Source organism: Brachyistius frenatus, unplaced genomic scaffold (assembly GCF_029030835.1).
Source record: "Brachyistius frenatus isolate BFR_SWC_R1_liver_20210118 unplaced genomic scaffold, ASM2903083v1 Contig_67, whole genome shotgun sequence".
Lineage (NCBI taxonomy): Eukaryota > Metazoa > Chordata > Actinopteri > Embiotocidae > Brachyistius > Brachyistius frenatus.
This window is the reverse complement of record NW_027210666.1, coordinates 666,821-687,243: the sequence shown is the minus strand read 5'-3', so window position 1 is coordinate 687,243 and position 20,423 is coordinate 666,821. Positions and strand designations below refer to the sequence as shown.

The following is a 20,423-nucleotide window of genomic DNA, read 5'->3' as shown; positions in this document are numbered from 1 at the left end:
TTGACACCCTGACAGACAGTTTTTCTCGCTATAGAACAAAGCTATCGAGAACTGTTGTACAGGCAGACATCAAGGCAACTCAAACCTCTGAAACAGTGGCCCACCATCATGGCCAAAAGGGACATGTGAAAACATTACAGTAAAAGTGAACATTTGACCTCTCCGATGTGTTCAGGTATACTTCTAACATGGTCAAGACTCTCCATGCATCACAACTCTTCCTTCTTCAAGTCCTTTTATTTTTACTGGCTTGCTGACCGCACTTTATTTTTTTACTTTGGTCAGTATCACAATGGCACTAAGGAAATATTTTATACATTCAGCTCATTATTCACCGTGTCTAATTAATGCTACACTCGAAATAAGGAAAATGCAATTTAGCATCTCCTGCCTGTCCCTCGAGGGAAATCCATTTAGGTGCAATGTAAAATCCTCTTTGATGTAGAAATCTATTTTCATTGGTATCCAGAACAGTTGATGCACAACACAACGGCTAACCCTCTACTTTATATCCCAAAAGGAATTGAATTTGCTGCAGCCCCTGTAGCTATTTATACTTTAATTTCAAGTGTATTGTGTTTTTCTGGGGTTTAATTGAATGTTTTTGCTTCCTCTCTGTCGTGCATCTACTGCACCTTACACCAGTTGATATTTGTCATCAATGTCGAGGGATGAAAGACAGTGAACCCTCCATCAGAGACGCTAACGCCATGTTTAGCTACAAAAAACTGGTAGCATCATATTAAATCTGTAAAAATGTATGAAATACATGATAGTTGGGAAGGTTAGACACATACAAGATATTATGAAAACTGGACCTGGAAACTGTTACTGGTTATTCTTTAGCTATCTTCTTAAAGCTATTCAAAATGATGGAGTATATTCAGGAAGTCGAGATAAATTTGGGTTTTTGTGAGATGATTCACGAGGACTGAGGAATGACAAGAAAACAAGTTGTGGGATGCAAATTGAAATCGTTTTTATTTGTTGTCTTTTTGTTTGCCTCCTCAGGCCTCCATCATTCTTAAATGAAATCACCTGAGAAATGTAAAGGGTGAATGTCTCCTTAGTGGAACTTCTAATAACTAATAGACAAAGGGTTATATTTTCTAAGATATGGAAAGTCTTCCATTATTTAGAAAAGTGTACTTACAATAAATCTCTCTGGAGTTATAAAGTAGCATAAAATAGAAATACTCAAATATTTAAGAGCTAATGCCTCAAAGTTGTGTTTGAGTTTTCCTGACAGAAAGTGTGACAGATGATGAGTCAGCTGACACATCCTCTCTCTCCTCACAGTACCGACCCTTATTCAGTGTCCCCTTTACTCTTACAAGAAAAAATAATACGAGAAAAATTAAGCTCTCCACTGCAAGATGAGGATAAGTAAACGGGTTTCTTGTTATTGCATGAAGAGAGCTTCACCCTGTAGCAGGCTGTGGTGCTTTAATATTTAATGATCTTCTCCGACTGTGGGAGCAAACCTTGGCAAACTACAACTGTGAAGAAACCCCGATTCTACATATTTATCGATGCAACGTTGTTAGAAACTGGACTCTTAAAGCTATGTCACAGTCAATATAAAGGAACTCAGGCAAGGTTAACAACTGTTTTGCATTCAGTCTACAAACACCATGTCTGTTCGTCTCCGTGGTTGTTGTTTTTGTTTTATTTTGGCCCCCTGCCGTCCACAGAAAGGCCCAGATGACCCAGATCAGGGCCAGTTGAGGTGAGCAGGAAATCACTGCGGATCTCATCTGGTCCTCAATGTGGACACATGAAGGACCTCAGCTGGTCTACAGTTTACCACAGCATGAAATCGCAGCGGCACCAAATAGACTAGGTACATAAAGAGTTACTTTCCAGAAGTAGGAATCCACCATCATAAAAAAACATCATTCACCCTTTTTTAAACGATTGCTGGCATTACATGAAGCTCACTGTGAAAGCTAATAGCCCTCACCAGATGTCTGCTTATAAAAAGTGCCATTTGTAATTGTTGGAATATCCAGAATTAAAACTCTGCTTTGGCAGAAGATGCACAGAAATGTGTGTGTATGTAAATGTAGTTGTACGTAAAGGCTGTACGTGTGTGTGAGGCTGTGTATATTCATCAGAATGAATTAGCATGTCTTACGCTTTACAGTCACCTTTAAAAAGAGCTGATTTGTTGTCAGAATAAGTATGGAACATCTACATTGTTCTGCTGTCATTTGACTCACCTAAAAAGCTGAAAATCCCATTAAATCTCTTTCAACATTCTTTATGTTAATGTTTGTGCAGGTCTTGCCCTAAATTCCTGACAGGCAGTATTCCCAGTGATTAGGCTGACGCCAGTTCCTGGTAATGCTGCGGCTCCGAGATTCCCTGCGACAGAATGGCAAAGAGTTTCGGGTATAAATTATATTTACAATAAACTGGGCCTGTTCCTAAAACATGCCAACCCTTCAAAACGGCATCAGTTACTCTCCCTTGTCCCACAGTGCAACATGCAGCATTAACAATGAAACAGATGTTTTATTTGTGGTTTTTGGCCCACAAATCCTGACTTAAGCTTCTGGACATTTATATACTAATACTGCATGTACCTCTTGAGTCACTGACTCAATTTTGTATTATATATTATTCGGAGACTCATATTCTTGTCCTTTAATCTTGCACTCTTGTATCTACTTTTCTTTAAACATGTGCATCACTTGTACTTTGCAAATTGAACAAAAACAACATGCTTTTGTTTAACTTTATTGTTGGACGAATAGATGCAATTTAGCCTTAAAGTAATTTTTAAGAGACAGATCTTTAACTCTGTTTTAAAATGGAAAACATTAACCTCCCTGATTCACGTCGCCTCTGGTTGAAAAAAAAAATATGTAATGTAGATTGAAGCCACAGAGAGCCGTGTCTATCGAAACATTTGTCATCCAAACTAATCAAGGAGAGGCAGCAACATTTATTAGCTCGCCTCACTTCGTGCCCACTTGTCTGCAGACTTCAAGCTCCATTATTGTTACGGGATGGCTCGGTGACATTTGTCGACCACTCTGAATATTCATAATGCTCCGAGTGCGCTGTGAATGATGAGCAGGCCTGAAATGCTCAATGTACAAACGCCAAACTGTTACTATGCTCTGAAATTGTGAATGGAGTTTAGTTAGGGAATCACGTAGTACAATATTATGGTTGTGTCTACTTTCAGGCTGTCATCACTGGTTACAGATGAGTACTTAATTCAAGCTTAGATTTGTATGCCTCCACAACGGAGTTGTGGCGGAAGTCATTGTTTTTAACGCTCTCTGTCTTTACATCGGAACATCCAAGACGGGCGAATGCAATATCTAAGAAACACCTTGAGGTAATTCCGTCAGATTTGGCACAAACTTTCACTTGGACTCAAGGTTGAATTGATTTTAGTGGTCAAAGGTCACTTTGAACTTACTTCTGCCTCATTCTTGTGAAAGCAATGCAAACAGTAAAGCTGTAGCTCCTGTTTTTTTCCAACAAAAGCAGAGAAGATGTGCTCATCAGTCTAGACGTGTCTCAGCGGATGACTTGCTAAACACACCAGAATTTTCAGAGGTGGGTGGGATGCTGGTAAACAACAACAGTCTCCCCCTGTTCTTGTAGTGAAGATGAAAGTAAGTGTCTCTGTCAAAATAAGGGAAGAGAGTCTGACGCTTTTCTTAGTAATGATAACTGCAGGCAAGATGTAAAAGATTAATGAGAGGACTCTGTCAGGAACGACTCAGTCAAGTTAAAGCTCAGTCATCACAGCCAGAACTGGTCTCTTGCCTTCATCACTTTTTTTTTTTTAAACATACTACCACGTCCTTCATTTTCTCAGTCTGTCATCATCTCCATTTTATTTATTCCAACATAAGAGACAAGATGACAACAATGCATACGGACTGCATGACTAATATACTGTACAAAACATAACCAAAACTTCGTGACGTAACCTTGCATGCAATCAAATCCCTGCATAGTGTTTGGTTATGTCCTGCGAAGTGACAGACAGAGAAAGGTCAACCACGAAAAGTCCTAGACAGCATGTGACACTAAAAGGCTGCCATGACCTTCAGGCAGTGGCATTCTGGGAAGGGGAGAGTTGCATTATGATGTGAGGGTAATTGAAACACAGTGTCGTGATTAGTGGAGGATTTTATTCGTGACTTCATGGTAGTGAAAGGTCACAACAAATCCAGGGTTATTCCTTTTGATCTGAGGCCTTGCACTATGCACTGGTGTAGCATGTGATGTATATATTACAGCTGGCAAAGACTGCAAAAAAAGGAAAGTACTGAAATGTACCAGTCAATTAACCTAATTTAAGAAAATGAAAGAACCAGTTCAGAAACATTGATCATTGAGGGGTTTTGACCCTTTATGGTGTCACATGATCAATAGTTCACAGCTTGCTCCTTATCAAGAGATAATCAGATGCGTTCTGCCTCCACCACCTGCACTGCCTGCGCTGCTCCTGTTTTTAAATGTATTCACTAGTCCAGAGGCATTCACTAAAGTAAGGTTATGCTACACTAGAGTTTTTTTCAGACGGATTAACAGCTTTGCAGATGCATCCAAAATCCCTTTTCATTTCTGTGAAGGAGAACACTAAAAGCATGTGACCAAATTATTCAAACTGTCTTTAAAAGGAACCTAAAATTAACGTGTGAACTCGTATTTGGAAAATCTGTATTTCAACCAAGATCCAAAATGTCGGGTAACGTGGTCAGTTTAATGAGGGAAGGAGACTGAGAGATGTAAAGTAAGAATTGTCCAGTAATCAAATATAGCTTAAAAATGTTATTTCTTTTTTTTCTTTCCACAAGAAGTTTTCTGGACACTTTATTTAATCATTTTATTTGTTTGTCCATTGAAATTCCCCAAAAGTGTGTTTTTATTTTACACCTTTTGTTTTTCAATGATATGAATTATAGAATATGTAACCTTTTAAAACACTGACAAAGTATGCCATATAGACCTTGTTGTAATTTTTTTTGACGTGACTGATATTTAACATCGTCTTAATTACACTGCTATATAAAACTAATTGTCCATTAATTTTATTTAAAACACAAAAAAGATAAGATCATCTCTAAAAGTCCAACCACTGAAATCTATGTACAAATCAAAGCCTCGATGAGTTGAACTACAATAGAAGGCCACCTTGCTCTATAGCTGCTGACACCCGGGGTAATTGCCCTGCTCCATTGCTGAAATGTCACGGCTGCTCTTATCCCAGGTGGGCTATTCTATCAACTAATAAATGCCATTGCCCCTCTCTCGGCACCAAAGCACCGTAACATAATACAAAATAACACTCATAAAAATCAGCGGATGGCACACACCTCACTGCAGGCGTAATTAGCAGCACTTATCAAGATCTAATTTTCTCGCTGTTAATACGGTGACTAATTTTAATATGACTGGTCTTTCAGTGCCCTTTGAATCGGATAGCATTAATGGGATTAACAGGATTCCATATAAGGCAGTTTACTTAGGCTTCCATTTGTTCTTAGAAGCCACATTTTGGCATTTTATTGTGTCAGTAATCACATGATTTGTTCAGGGATATGATGCAATAGAATAGGGAAATATACTGGCACGATGTTATATACTGTGGAGTAGATTTCTGTCTATCACAGTGTTTTAACAAAAGCAATAGCTGTTGAACAAGGAAGACAATCGAGGAGTCACTTATGAATACATTCATCCAGGAAACTTAAATCAATCCACTGTAAAAAAAAAAAAAAAAATCTAAATTTCCTCTCAGACAAACTGTCTCCGATGCCTGACTGTTTGGCTTTAATTTCAGCCAGCAATTACCAAAGACCTTATCTCATTTATATGGTAATAACACCTGTGATGTCAGCCCTGGCAGCGCCGATCGCAAGCTAAGCAGGGTGGGCCTTTAGTGGCCGAGGCTCGTTCACTTCATTCTCCCGCCTGACTGCGCTGACCAGCAAAGAGAGGTCAGTGTCTGAGGGGATCAAGCAGCACCTCCAGCCTCAGCGGGTCGGATATTAAATTGACTGTGACATATTGTTGGTAGCACTTACAGAGGCGTTATGTAGTCCTTTGTTTTGGGATGCCTACACAAGGGGTAGCTTGACCTTAAGCTGTGTTTATTAGCAGCGGGGGTGTTGTTGTCCATTACAATGCCAACTTGCATTGGTAGAGGCAAAATAACAAAAAAAGGTTAAACCGCAACAGACAAATGCTGGAAGTCGACAACAAAAACTAAAAGACATTTGAATAAATATTAAACCAAAACCTTCCCACCTAAGCCAGCATTACTCCTGAAGCTGAAGAGCATCACTATTTTATTTCTAGGTTATTTTAAGTTATTCAGCACATGCATGCATGTTATGTAACTCCACTGTGTGGAGGCTATACAAGAGTTTACCAACCTTAGCAGCTCCTTTCCTTTCTGTTTACAGTTCACATCAACTAAACTCACTTGTGTTTGTCATATATGTCGGATCTGTTTCAGACAAAAGCTTACAGCAGTTACACTACAAAATGATCTTTCTACAATGTAAGATTATTTTTACCACAAAATTGTATTTTTCTTGCATGCATGTAATAGATTTGCATTTGACGTGTAACTTTTCTGCTTTTTTTTTTTATTGTTTGAAATAAGAAAATAATCTATATCCTTCTTGTTCATCCAAGTGTGTAAAACCTGAGGAGCCAACACAGTGTTAAATCAGTACAAAATGATTAACATACATTTTGTGTCATACAAGCCTAACTAGCTTTAAAAGAGCTGTGCTGTTAGCTCATTTTCATGTCTTCTACATGGATCATCAGTAACAAAAGGATGCTGATTTTGGATGCTGAGGAGAATATTATGTCACTAGAAAACAGTCTGTTATATGAAAGTGAAAACCATCAATATTCCAGAAATCAGTCTTGCAAGAGAGCTTTTTAGTTATACTGAGCCACCTGATTACTAATTTCTCACTTGTAGGGCTAATCAGTGTTCCAAGAAAAAAATCTTGCAAGTGTTTTGGTAAAGATATTTTTTTCTTTTTTGGGCAAATGGAGAGGGATAATTCTTTCGGTTTTGCCCAGATTGGATTAACAGAGACTTGGCACTCCACATCTGAGATGTGATTTGAATATTGACCCGAGGCAGTGATATCCATGTGAGACTGCGATAGCTGCTGCTATTGGGAGGTCAGCCAGAGGTCAAAAGGAAGCGGGATCTCTGCCGCAAAAGGTTAGACATTGCCCAAAAATATCTCTGAAAGCTGAGCATAGTTTGTTCAGTGTGGAAACTTTTACGTTAAAAGAGCTCATTGAAAAAGAGAAATGGTAAATAACCGCCTGTTGTTGGTGCATAGTTCATACAGGAACAGTTTTTCTCCCCTGACCGTCAGGTGTCTGTAAGGTGCTCTGCTGCTAACTCCCACTGCTCTGGGTTTCATCTCTCTTTCCGTCTGTGTTCCCTGAATGTTGAAAAATCGGACCTGTCTTCTACACAGCACTACGAGGACATTAATGAGAAGCGCACTGTATTGATTTTCTATGAAAACACTGCACCGCTTTGTTGCATTTCCTTAACCTTGGCTTCCCTGAACCCAAAGCTGCCCAATTCAATTTCTCTTCGTTGTATTTTCATCTCTCTCTCTCTCAAGGGGAAATTTCATTAACTCTTTATTCTAGCGCTTGGCATCTGTTCTTCCAATCCGTAGTTTAGAAGAAAGACAAACAAAAGAAAACTAGTTAAAGTCGACCTATTTTTTTTTTTTTTTTTTTTTTTCAAACTGAAGCACATTGCTCTCAGTCAGCACTAAGAGGAACGTAAAGATGTTAAATTCAAATTCGGAAAATTTCCAAAATATGACTTGTACGTGAACAGATCTGTACTGTCACCTCTCAACAACTCTTGAATTCAAGGCTTGTGGCGAGCAGACTCCCACTCACAGATGAGTGTCGACAGCCTGTGTTTCATGCTGCGTTTTAAGCTCATTTGGGCTCAACAGTGTTGGCAGGTCAAAGCAGAGCTATGAGCACCATCAGGCTTGTCACTGAGCTGAGCTTTCGGATGTTGGTGGTCTGTTTAACAGGCGGAACATTTCTCCTCTGTCAGCCTGGCAGGTGGTTGAACTAACACTGTGCCTCTAGATGGAGCTCAAAGTTAAGCCCTACGACCTGTGTGACTCGTGTCACTGTGACTTATTTTTACATCAACTCAGATAGAAGAGAATGTGCTAAAAACATACGTTTGGAAAGCGTCGGTGCGCCACAGACACGACACATTCGATTCCTGAAAATTTTCAAATCTGGCAGAGGCCAATCTTTTGTATGCAGGAGTTTCTCCCCGACCAGGGTTGATAGCCAAGGCTACAGGGCTGCAAGTCTCCAGCCCCCTACCCAACATGTAAACTCCTGATGTAAACGAGGTCGGTTGCAAAGAGAGAAGGAGAGAGATGCTGCTGGGAGCACTGAATAATTCAGCCCAGTCCACTGAGCTCTGATAATACAAGCAGAACAACAGCAGCATGCGAGCTCTATGCAACACAGCCGGAGAACCAAATCAGTTCACTGACGATACCTCGCTGCTGGTTTGGAGTTAGACAGTTTCACTTTCTTTTTTTTTTTCTTTTTTTTTTAAATAAGAAAAATCAGAAAGGAGAAATATCATGAACGTCTGAGCATTTTCATATAAGACAGACTAATTTCCTTCAAAACTTGATATATATTTTTATAGGTTTATCATAAAATCATACTTGGATCCTTATGATACATACTTCAGCATGTATTTTAACATGTACAGTATAATTAGTTTGATATTACAAGCCTTCCTCCTGATTTTTAGACAAGAAAAGGTTATAAAGTGAAGAAATGCTGCGTGCCCCTCATCTAAACCCCGTCGTAACGCTTTGATCAGCACAACCTGCCATATGTCAGAATGTGTTTACTGCACTCCTATTATATGCAAAGGTTGTTAACTTTTACAACCTCTTTTTGAATGACGGGGGAAGTGCATACGTCTTCACAAAAATCTGTTGAGAATATCTCCTTTTTTCTTTCTCTCTCCATCATGGACTTTCTGCCGTGTCTGCCAGATCCTGGAGAATGAGATGTGAAGGCGGAGGTGCTCATAAATCTTACAAACGCCGAGGTAACGTGTTTCAGACTTGCTTACCAGTTGTAATTTGTCAAGAATGGGTAACTCTATTTCACACAGAGCGCACGCCCTTCTGCTTCAGTGGCTCGCCGCAGCCGTTCAGGGTTCAGTGTTCAGAGTGGCATCTCTACATGAGACCGTGGCAGAGTTGTTATCGAAACCAAGACAGTGCCAGGTGGCATACTCCGAACCATCATCGCATCCTTGTAGCACACTTATCTTTTGTTTTGTCAAGTCATGATAGTCAGGGTATTTCAACCATTTTCAGTTTCATAGCCAAACTCAAATCTTCAGCTGTTTATTCCAACATGTGTGTGCTTTAATTTATAACCCGACAGCAGCACAGATTGGTACAGTTGGGCTACTTTACTGGAGTATTTCTATTTTGTGCTTTCTTGTACTCGGCATGAATGTGATGAAACGCTTTTTACTCTTCAACATCTGCCAACTTTGCTTTCAATATTAACTGATGGGTGCCATGCTACCTGCAAAATAAGTTGACAAAATATGTAATTATGTATGAATTTCCATTACTATAAACACCGGTGAAGTCGATCTAGAGGTCAATTAGCAGGTAAATCATCCCTAATTATTCCATAAAACAACTTCCGTAGCCTCATTCAGACAAGTATTTCCCAGTGACACACAAGACATCTAAATTTATTCTCTTTGACAGTGAGTGTCATTGTCAGCATGTCATGGATGTAGGAAATGCAGGAGAAAACATCTTCAGGGCTTATGGATGCTGCGAATGACAAATTCTTCCTGTTGACTTTTACTGCATGTTAATTAGGGGAAACATTTAGCCAATAATGCTGCTCTAATCACACTTGAGTAGATACCCTCACCGGAGTCTGATCTGTAAGCACGAGACACAGCAGAGGGAAGAGAGGAGAGTGTCACTAATAAACAGGGAATTACCTCCATGCATCCGCATGCTGCTACCTGATAGTAAAGCTTTATGTGTGAAGTTAACGGTGTTCTTTTTCCAGAGATGTGGCCAAGGGCACACTGTTCTGTTCCCTGCTGACGTTTTTCTAAATAACTTGAACCACAGGAAAATAAAAAAGTATCATCTTAGATATCTCAAATGTTGAAATTTGTCCTGTTAATTTGAAATGTTAGTAAGCGAGTTATCTTTTGTTATCTGAAACATACTTGGACTGCAACATAGAGGTTGGGTTTATCTCCTGAACTGAGCTTTTTACATTGTAACCTGTCAGGCAACCTGCTAGGTACACCATAGGTAGTAATTACAGACTTATCGCATACAGTCTTTTATCCATGTCTGCTCTTGTGTTTTTGCTTTTGGAATTTTCTGAAAAATGTCTGATGAATGACTTCTCATTGCCTGGCAACATGAGAAAACTACAAAACTGGGAGGTCATGGTTCAAATGTTGCTCAGCTCTGATTGTTGTATAATATATGTTACATCACCAGTTAAGCCAAAAACACGCCTACAAAACCTACTTATGTACTTGGAAAAGGAGCTGATTGAGAAAATGTGTTTTCAAGGCCTGAAAAGCAAAAGTGTAAATTAACTGGATTTTGATTTTTCCTTTTCCTCAGTCTGACTAACATTAAGGGCTTTTCCGTTGATTTTTTTTTTTTTTTACTTTACTTAGAAGTTAAAATTGAATTGAATTCCTCTTAGTTCGCTTGAGAGTACTGTTCACAGAAATAACACCTTTAAGGGTTTTAAAATTAAACAGTGGGATGTTTATGTAGAGTTGCATTCATAGAAGATAAACCACAGTTTGAAGAACTTTGTTGCAGATGAGGGAAAGTTTCTTTGCCAAGGTGGCCCTTGCAGGTATATCTGAAGTGTGCATGATGATAGAGCCGAGTTACCTCCACACCCCCACCTCTACTGTCTCTGTATCTCTCTCTCGCTACACACACACACACACACACACACACACTCCCGCTCTCTTTTCACTCGCGTCTGGATCTTTCCTCCTCGCTCACCCTCCCTGTCACACCGGCTCTGGATCACAAGCCATTTCTACGACAGTCCAAACCCCTCTCCTGTTCTCTGCACTTATATAAATGCCACACACTGTTGGAGTCCTGGACTGTATTTTTAGACGGGCATAGACAGGGCCGGTAATGATGCCAGCCATCAACAGTCCCATTATGTAACATGGTAACGGAGGAGGCGGGTGCACATGCATGACACCCTCTTCAGCAGCGCTCTACGCTTCTTTCCCTGCATCTGGCAGGCTTGCTTTAGGACAGGTACAAGCACTCGCATACACAGTAAACACCGAGCGCTGTTACTGTATGTCATGCAGTGCATCCATACTACACTGCACTCTTTCAACAACAAGCTGCGTTGTCTGGCAACTCTGCAACAAATCTAAACATGGATCTTATTGTATTGAGAAGCCACCTCGAATGCTTTTTCAGTTCAAAAGAAATGTCGAAAAGCTGCTGTGTAATGTGTCAAATATATAATAGCATTGTAATCCACATCAATTTGAAAGGTCTATGGGCTTCGTCTAAGGCTAGAAAGCTGTGACATAGCTGTTTACCCTGCGAGCTTTATCAATTAAACAGTAAGGTTTCTTGTGCAACTGTCCGTTCAGTGCCATCTGTGGCCTGTCAGAACCGTGGACAGCATCAAATTGGTGTTGCTTCCTCTTCTGGACCTTCTGTGCTTTTTCCTCTACCTTCAAAATGTTTTTTGGAGCAGAAATACCTGGGGAAGGAATCAACTTTCATATTCTCTGTGTTGTTTTGACAGTGAGTAAAAGAGAAACGAGATGGGAAATCACTGACAAAAACTGTTTGAGGTGCTATTCAGCAGCTGCTTTTGTCAAACAGTATTTTAGCAATAAAGCTCTTTCTGTAGACTTAAAGCAGTTAAAGATATTGTTTAAAGAATTATGGAATAAATAATTGTTTTCAGCTATTAAAAGGTTGCTTTTGAATGCAAAACACTGAATATTACATTAGCAGTTCTTTTTGAGCAATTTGTTTGCACATCAATTTATTTTTTTTTTTTATCATGAGTATTTTCACAACACAAATATGACACAGTAAAAAAGCTAAATTTGTCCCATGTTTTTTTTTTTTTTGTCCTAAAGCACATGGTTTTTGACATCTTGTGCAGCAAAGCCATGACACTGACAGTCTACCCTTAAGTGGACTGGCGGATGTATTACAACGTTTGCTGTGATATTGGGTTGAAAATACCCAAAATCTTTTTGTATAATTTATTCATCAGTCCCTGGTATGACAAGCCCTTAACAGTCTACGGTCATGATAGTGGCTCAAGAGAGAGAGCAGCTTTGAGCTAAATGTGAATGTTAGTATGCCAACATGCTCATAGCAGCAAAATGTTAATGTACCAATATTTGTCTAACCTAGTCTCATTTAACATTTGTCAAGCATTCACCAAAGTTACTACAGTTCATCCTGAGAGAAATATACAATAAATATCTTTGATAAATTTGATAGTAGATTCCCTCAAACCCACCTGCTGGCGTCATCAGAGGAAAGGTCGGGGGTAACAAAGGAATTAGTCATCTGAAGACCATTAATGTCTTCAAAAAATGTGGTTGCAATACATCCAGTAGAAACTGTATCTGCTGCTAAGAAAAGTCATCAGGATTCATTCTGCGGTGAACATGAATATCTGTAAATGTCATGGTATTTGCACTCTTATAGACTTTTTAAGACTTCACCTTTTCATTTCCACCATTGAAAGCTTGATTTTAACTCGAACACACCATTACAAATTACCAAAGGCACACAAAGCAGCCAATGAGAACATGCAGGGATTTGTGATAGCCAGGCTGTTCTACAGCTGTACCTCAGTCTATTCTTTCCACATCAATGTTGGCGCCAGGACTCACTCGACTGTGGCAACGCTTCACAGAAACTTGCTCTAATCGACGTGACACACTGTCTGACAGAGGAGGTATCTGGAATAGGTCGTGAAAAAAAATGCTCTAAACAAAGGAAAGACACTTATAACCTGCAGGTTAGCACTAACCTGAGCGCCAAAGGGCAAGTGAAAAGAGGCAGCCGTAATAAACTTTTTACAGTGGCTGGAATTCAGAGAGGAAACAAGACGTAGTAAATAAAAGGCATATAGGTAAAGGAGAACTGAAATTAACAAACCTGACACTTTGAATTTGACACATTAGGATGTTGAAAAACAAGCCAAGTATAACGCAAGAATTGATTGCTGTGAGTTTCTCTCCAAATGAAGCCTCTTACCTGGTAGGTAATTAGGAAGTGAGCAGATGCCGGTATTGAGCGCTTTGAGCGCCCGAGAGGCAGTAATTGTTTTCTGTTGATTACATGGCCTTTTCACGAAGAAATGGGTCACTGCTGTAGTGACCATGGACTGAGCTGAGACCTTCCTGCACACAGCTGCAGCAATTACAGAAGCATGGGGAAGTGAGTGGAGCTTTCAGGAAAATGTAACATGTATGGAGTCATTGCGTCTGAAAATACATAGTTGTATTTGTCCCAATATGTTGTCTATTATCTTAAAGTGACAACTTGCCATTTCCTATTTCAAATACAGTTGCTCTGACTAGTTGCTTATGGTGGTTGAGTACTTGTGAACTGCTACAGGGCTTACCTCCCATAATTCACTTTGATTTCATCGGCTGCCACTCAGCAAATCTCACATAGTCTCACTTTAATGTATGAAATGTGCTTTTATTTTTTTTTTCATTGTCTTGATTGGCTGTCCTTAGCAGCTCTTAATGATTAAACGTGCCGTGTTTTATTCTTGCTTAATTGAATTTGTCAGCTGGTAGGAGTCACTTCACCCCAAAAATAGAAACAGACCACAGGGTGTGGTCAAAGCGTGAAGCAAAATTGCAGGCACAACCTTGAATGACTTAACTTGTCGGCACAAGGTCATAATTTTGAAGAAGGCCCAGTCAGATCTGGCTGATCCCAGCCACCCCCCTGTTCAGAAGGTTCAAGTTCCCTCCGTCTGCCCACAGATACAATCTGCCAACATACAGGGCAAGTAGACTTCATTTGTCCCCGCTGCCATTTGGCTTTTAAATAACGCAGAGGGGTTTTTATGTTGTATTTATTGTCCACTGTCCACCCAGTGTGATTTTAATTGTATTTTGTCCATTTATTATTGTTTGTTTGATGGTTATGTGGTTATGGCTGGCTGTACAACAAATTGTCCCTCGAGTGTAATACAGCTATCCTTTTCGGTCATTATTGTTCAAACTCGAGCTTTACTTTGAGTCAAGATTGATTACAAATTGTTTAACATATTGTTTCTCTGCTGAAAAAGGAATTCAATACAGTATTTTTTTAGTAAACCTACTCACAAGGAGCTCTTTGTATTCAATTTTCCTGAGTTTTCTTTGACAGATGTAAAAACCCAGTGAGCTTAGCAGAACATTCCTTGCATATTTATCCTGGAAGGGAAAGTTATTGGTGAAGATGCAATAAGAGTTATTGTTTTTCTCTACAAGGACCCTCTGTACTGGTAAAAATTTGTGGAGAGAGGGTGTAATTAGTTTTTTCTTGCATGCTAGCACCATCTGGTGGTTATTATCTTTACACTTATTTTACCACGTGTGTCCTGTGGTCAACATGAAGAAAATCAGGTGACCAGGAGCCCCCCTCTCTTACGGGTGCCTGTCAGAGGAATATATTAAGTATGTCATTAACTGAACATTGGAAATGTTCCTCCCCTCAAACATCTCCCAGAGGTCATAGCATCATCTCTGTGACGAAACTTCAACGTCAGCACAAAAGCAAAAGCCTTAAATTTACGCCTGTGGATCTCACAGATTAAGAGGGATCGCTCAAAGATAAATAGAGATGCCCCTCGTTCTTTTACTACACTTCAACTCCTCCGGGCTGCACTGGCTGTTGCCCTGACAACCTCATGTCACCGTGTCAGAGTTACAATATCCCTCTGTCTCAGCTGTGCTCATCTGTTCAGTTGATTACGTCCATGCAGCGTTTCAGTGGATCTTTTATCTGGCTGCAAAGGAACCAGCTTTGCTCTCTGACCCTGTAGAGAAACTGTAATGTCTACTGTATGTAAATATAACGTCGTTTTAACATGAAGAAATTTAAAAATATAAAAGTTACAATAGTTGTACATTGCAGAATAAAACATACATGCATGCAACTATTAATGCAATTTTTCCAATGTTAGACACCGTATTTTCAAGCAGATAAATGTGACATGAATGTGTCTTCCTGTACTGTAGGGTTGTGTGTAGTGATAACACTAGCATAGCCACATGGTTGTATAGGGATAAACAGATGTAAAGTGCCACAATACTACACCAACATAATGGCCTCACATTATTTAGCTTCTGTTATGTCTGCTGGGTTACAGTCTGAGCCAGTTCTTGTTCTAACCTGGATTACTTCCAAACTAAGGAAATTAATATGAATTAGATTTTTTTGCTGAGCCAAGATCTGAAGTTCTAAAAGAGTGCATTGTATAATATTGTATGATGATTTATCAGTATATCATAAGATGCCATGTGACTTTGTGTCTCTTTTTAGGGAATTACTGATGCCGTTTTTTTTGTTGTAAATTTAAGGATAGAGTTCATGTTAAAGGTTTTACGAATTGGTAAAACCAAGAAAAGACTTTATAACACTACAGGATGTATTTGTATATGTTGATGTGTAGGTCCTCTTGACCCTGTCATGTTCATGTTTATCTACCTGGCAGGGGTAAGAGGCCCAGGCTGTTTTACTAGAATGCCCATAAGCATGCAGCTGGCTTGTAAAAGACTCACTGGAGATTTGTTTCTTACTGACATATGGCAGAAGTTGGGTTTTTTTCCCCATCTAAAACATGACAACAATAGTTTTATTTGTTGCTCCTCAGATGGAGCAGTTGAGTCATAATAATTACAATTTCTCACATAATTTGTCCTGTTGTTGAGAGGGAACAAAAGATGTTTATATCCACCAAAGTGCAAAAGCAACTCACACTACTGCCTAATAAGAGTTTAAAGAGATACACAAAATCCACAACTGGAGTTTTACAAAGACTTTTCCTTCTCTTTCTCTTTCAAGTCTCCGTCCATGTTGGAGTAATATTCTTGAGTCTGGGTGAAGTCAGAGAAACCACAGTTATGTAGTGATCTGGGCTGTGGCTTACATCTCGCAGCAGATCCTCCCCCTCATCTGGAAGCTGTTGAATTTTTCTCCAGATGTGGCCGCCTGATCTCCTTAATGATACACTGGTGCAGGCAGAGAGTAACAGAACTGGAGGTTGAAAATAAGTGAGTGAGATTGTTCATGTTCTTTTACATTTAATTCCTATCTAAAAATATGGCTTGTACTTTCACTTAAATCGATTTTAAGGACATTTTGAACTTTTGGAGAGGCCAGATCTGTAGCATACAATTGTTGCACGAGCAGGAGGACGCCTCAGTTTTGCACTGAAGCTCTTTTCCCTATAAGGCAATTTCTGAGAAAACTTGTTTTATAGAGAAAAGGCGATCACATCTTTGGATAGCATCACTGAAATGGAGAGGGAGGGTTATTCAGACTAACAGGGATGTGATCCAGATACCACAGGCTCAATGAGGATTGAATGTATCTTAGTGGCTGCCACTATCTGGAAAAAGAGCTATTTTATAGTAAGTATAGATTTCACAGTTCTTAGCTGGACATTCTGTTTCAGTAACATTTAAGAAATGCTCTGCTATGTTCCACATGTTCTCTAAAAATCCGACAGTAAAGCAGGAATTTCCTTGATGGGACATCTGGGACTTGCAGGCTGTTTTTTTTGTTTTTTTATTTCACATTCTCAGATTGAAAAATGCCGTTTGCTTAAACGACAGGTGTCTTTGACTTGGTCAACCTCCAGAGAGAACAGGTTGCACAGCTGTCTGGTACACACACATTATGTGCACACACAAGCAAGAAAAGCAAGCGAAAGAAAGAAAGAGGCTCTTAATGAAAGATGGCAAACAACTTTCTTTTTTTTACTTTTTTTTACTTTTTTTTTACTTGGGTGGACTCTGGGTTCCTGTTGGACAGCTCTGGTACCAAGATGCTCCCCGCTGTGTCTTTTGTGTGTGCAAGTGGACCAAACAAAAGCTTATTGAGGAATCACTGGGAAGCCTAAACTGTTGGAAAGGAATGCCCCCTCTCTCTAGTGGCCCTTTTGAGTCTTAATCAGTCACGGCAGGGGGGGGGGGGGCTACTGCATCGGGCTGACAGGAACTCAGTCACTCTTGACCTCACTTGCTTCAATAAAATCTATTAGCTGAACACAGAGGGGCAATAAACTGGTCATGTTGCTGTTGTGATACAGATAAATCAAACTAATTGGCCCTGTTTGCCTTTGCATGTTCATACTGTGCAAGTCCTCATATAATATCTTTCTTAATCAAGGGGATGGTTGAATAATATGATACAAAAATCTTATACATTTATTGTATTAGGTTCATTGTAGATTCTGTGATAAAATACATGAGAAGCAGATGTTCTAAAGTAAAAGTTATTTTTGTCCAGTAGAAATAACAGAAGAATAAAGGGTGTGTGTTTCCCCACAGAAGGCGGAGTTTTCTCCCTGGGGTCCCGAGCCAAATTGCGTTATGTAACGGATACACTGTTTCTCATCCTGATGTGGAGTTAAGCGAAAGTTTTCAGACTGCGGGTCTGACTGTGGACATGTAATGCACGATCATGTCAGCAGCTGCAGATCCGGAGCGAATAATTTTTAAAGGAAACTGTCCCACAGAGGCGTTTTTTTGAGCCAAAGAACTGACTTCTAATCGTAAACCTGACTGAAAACTGACCTTAAACAACAGCCAAGGATCAAGCCTTTGCTGGTTAATATTCAACTCTGGAAGGTGGTGGTGTGCTTGAAGAGGGATTTGGGAAATGGGACTTTGCATGTAGATTTTCAAAGCGGCCAGACGCGCGGATATGGGCAGTGGGACCAGCCGAGGAAAGAAAGTCGCACCTGCGTGTGTTAGCGACGTGAACGTGACCAAAACAGGGACCGATATCATTTCACCCAAACAGGACAGCTGTCCATTCAAGCCTCTCAAAATCCATACAACTTTGCGCAACGCGCGCAACCGTGCGCCACCGGACTGTCACAGCGAAGGGCACGACTCCAACGTTTCTGGGGAGGACGAAGATATTGATGGAGAGCTGGACACTGTTCTGGCGAATTATGAGGAGCGAGAGAGAGCTTCTGTGAAGAAAACTCCTCCGAAGAAGAAGACTTTCGCCAGATCCAGAACATACGGACTGTGTCATTTCAGCCAGGAGGACACCGAGGACGACTCCAGCTCTGCTTCTCGGCTCCAAGCAGCGGGGAGAGCCGAGGAGACATGTGTCTCGCACTGTGTGCCAAGAGATGAGAACAAGAGGAGCAATTCTGCCTTCACACAACTGAAAAAAACCACACCTGCCTGCCCCACTCAACACAATGTAAGGGCTTTTTTTTTTCTTCTTTTTTTTTTTTTTTTTATAATATTATTGAACTGCATCTATTTTTCTGATTGTTTTAACATTCAACTCGGTTCATTGTACAACTTGAACAGCAGGATGATTTTAAAATAACAATAATCTTAAATTATTGTTCAGAAAACACATAATAATGTCCACTCTTTTCTCCTTCCTCAGTCTACGTCACAGGCCTTTTTGACAACAGGGGCTTTGTTGGAAGCCGTTCCCACATCTGAAAAACAATCGTAAGTTGACAACTCTCATAAATAATTGATCTCTGAGCTCAGTGGAGTAAAAAAAAACAAGCAGGGTCAGATCGAATTCACCTTTTAAGGGGTCGAAATACCAGCCCATTGTTCTCGGTGCAGATCGGATTTGTCAGATGTTTGCAGGCGGAGTAGAAACAAACAGGTGTCTGTTGTTGCTGCTTTGTTAGAGGTGAGTGTGAAGAAACACAACTGAGGAACACATTAATATTTCGATAGCATGCCTTAAGCACAGCTCAGCAGAATACATTTCATGCACCATGGGCCTTTATACATCATTGAGTATCAACTAAGGGACTGTTCGATGTGGCTGTGGGTTGGTTTATTAAAAAAAAAAAGATTTCTTCTTCATGGTAAAACTACAAAAAACTGAAATATGATGTGTCACATAGATTTTCTTCCTGACATGTTTCCCCTCTATCTCCAGGACTTTTGTCAGCTGCCATAGTTCCCCTCTCACCATGCCAGTCATCCTGTATGATGGATTAGAAGAGGAGCTGATGGACACTATTGAGAGAGAGTTCAGTTGACCCCCAGCTGAGGATGCTGCAGCAAAGCTACAGTCCTTTTCCAGCTGTCTTCATGGGATACAGTTTGTAGAAGAAACTTTAATAAGAGAAAGGGAACCAGGGTTTAATGTGACAAGTTTCCTCCTACCAGGGAAGGCTGCGTGATCTGTATTAATGCAGGGCTGCCGGGATAAATTTAACACCATTTGGGTTGATCTCAGAGTGCATTACTCCTGTCCTCCACATTTACCCAAGTCTTATTTAACAACATGAAGCTGTGTAATTGCAGAGTTATAACACCAACTTGAGCAGGTGCCAGGAGGTTCTCCATCACACTGACCAGGGCTGCTAAATGACAGAGGCCTCCTTGAGTTTGTTATCTGCAGCAGTAGGGCGTCACTGTCAGCCTTTCAGTCCTGCTGGACTCCCACTGAGCATGCACCTACTTATGTGTTACCTATTACTTACATTGTTTTAACTTGGCTGTTAATAGGTAAATGAGAGACCAAAGCAGAGGTACATTCTTGGGGCCTTTTAAAAGAAAAACACTTATCCACCAGCAGTTTTGTGTGTGTGTGTGTGTGTGTGTGTGTGTGTGTGTGTGTGTGTGTGTGTGTGTGTGTGTGTGTGTGTGTGTGTGTGTGTGTGTGTGTGTGTGTGTGTGTGTGTGTGTGCAACGCAGTGCTATAGCTTTTTCATACACGGCAGCCGCGCTAAGGTATGAGCAGGGAATGTTTATTCAAAGTTTCCTTCCTGACCGCAGTTTCTGCTCTTTTCCACCCTTGTTGAGGAGGAATGTGTGGCACCACAAAGACTCTCAGTTAGGCTACTTTTGACCCAGCTGCATTTCTGCTGACACAATTCATCCACATTTCTACACATATAAGCGTGCTGCCACTTAGTGGTAGAACACAGTGGTTGTTTGCATGAACACAAACCGGCACACTTCAGTGAAAACTGTCGACAAACTCTACTTGTTACTTTTCTCGTACAAAATCAGATTTTCAATGAGAAATGTAAATTATTTACTGCACCTTTTTTTTTTTTTTTAAACTGAAAGAGAAAGTGTATGT

General features: G+C 40.2%; 1 protein-coding gene across 1 annotated transcript; it reads left to right on the top strand.

Moving 5' to 3' along the window:
- The first annotated feature begins 17,757 nt into the window (after nt 1-17,757).
- LOC138625880 (uncharacterized) lies at nt 17,758-20,418 on the top strand. Its single transcript, XM_069707130.1, has 3 exons — nt 17,758-18,557; nt 18,753-18,820; nt 19,269-20,418. The coding sequence occupies exons 1-3, from the start codon at nt 18,045-18,047 to the stop codon at nt 19,369-19,371; spliced, it is 684 nt and encodes a 227-aa protein (XP_069563231.1). The 5' UTR covers nt 17,758-18,044; the 3' UTR covers nt 19,372-20,418.
- The last annotated feature ends 5 nt before the right edge of the window (nt 20,419-20,423 follow it).

Coding starts and splice junctions, on each gene's coding strand:
- LOC138625880 (XM_069707130.1), top strand. CDS start 18,045: ATGGGCAGTGGGACCAGCCGAGGAAAGAAAGTCGCACCTGCGTGTGTT. Junction 18,558..18,752: donor CCTGCCCCACTCAACACAAT/GTAAGGGCTTTT, acceptor CTCCTTCCTCAG/TCTACGTCACAGGCCTTTTT. Junction 18,821..19,268: donor CCCACATCTGAAAAACAATC/GTAAGTTGACAA, acceptor CTCTATCTCCAG/GACTTTTGTCAGCTGCCATA.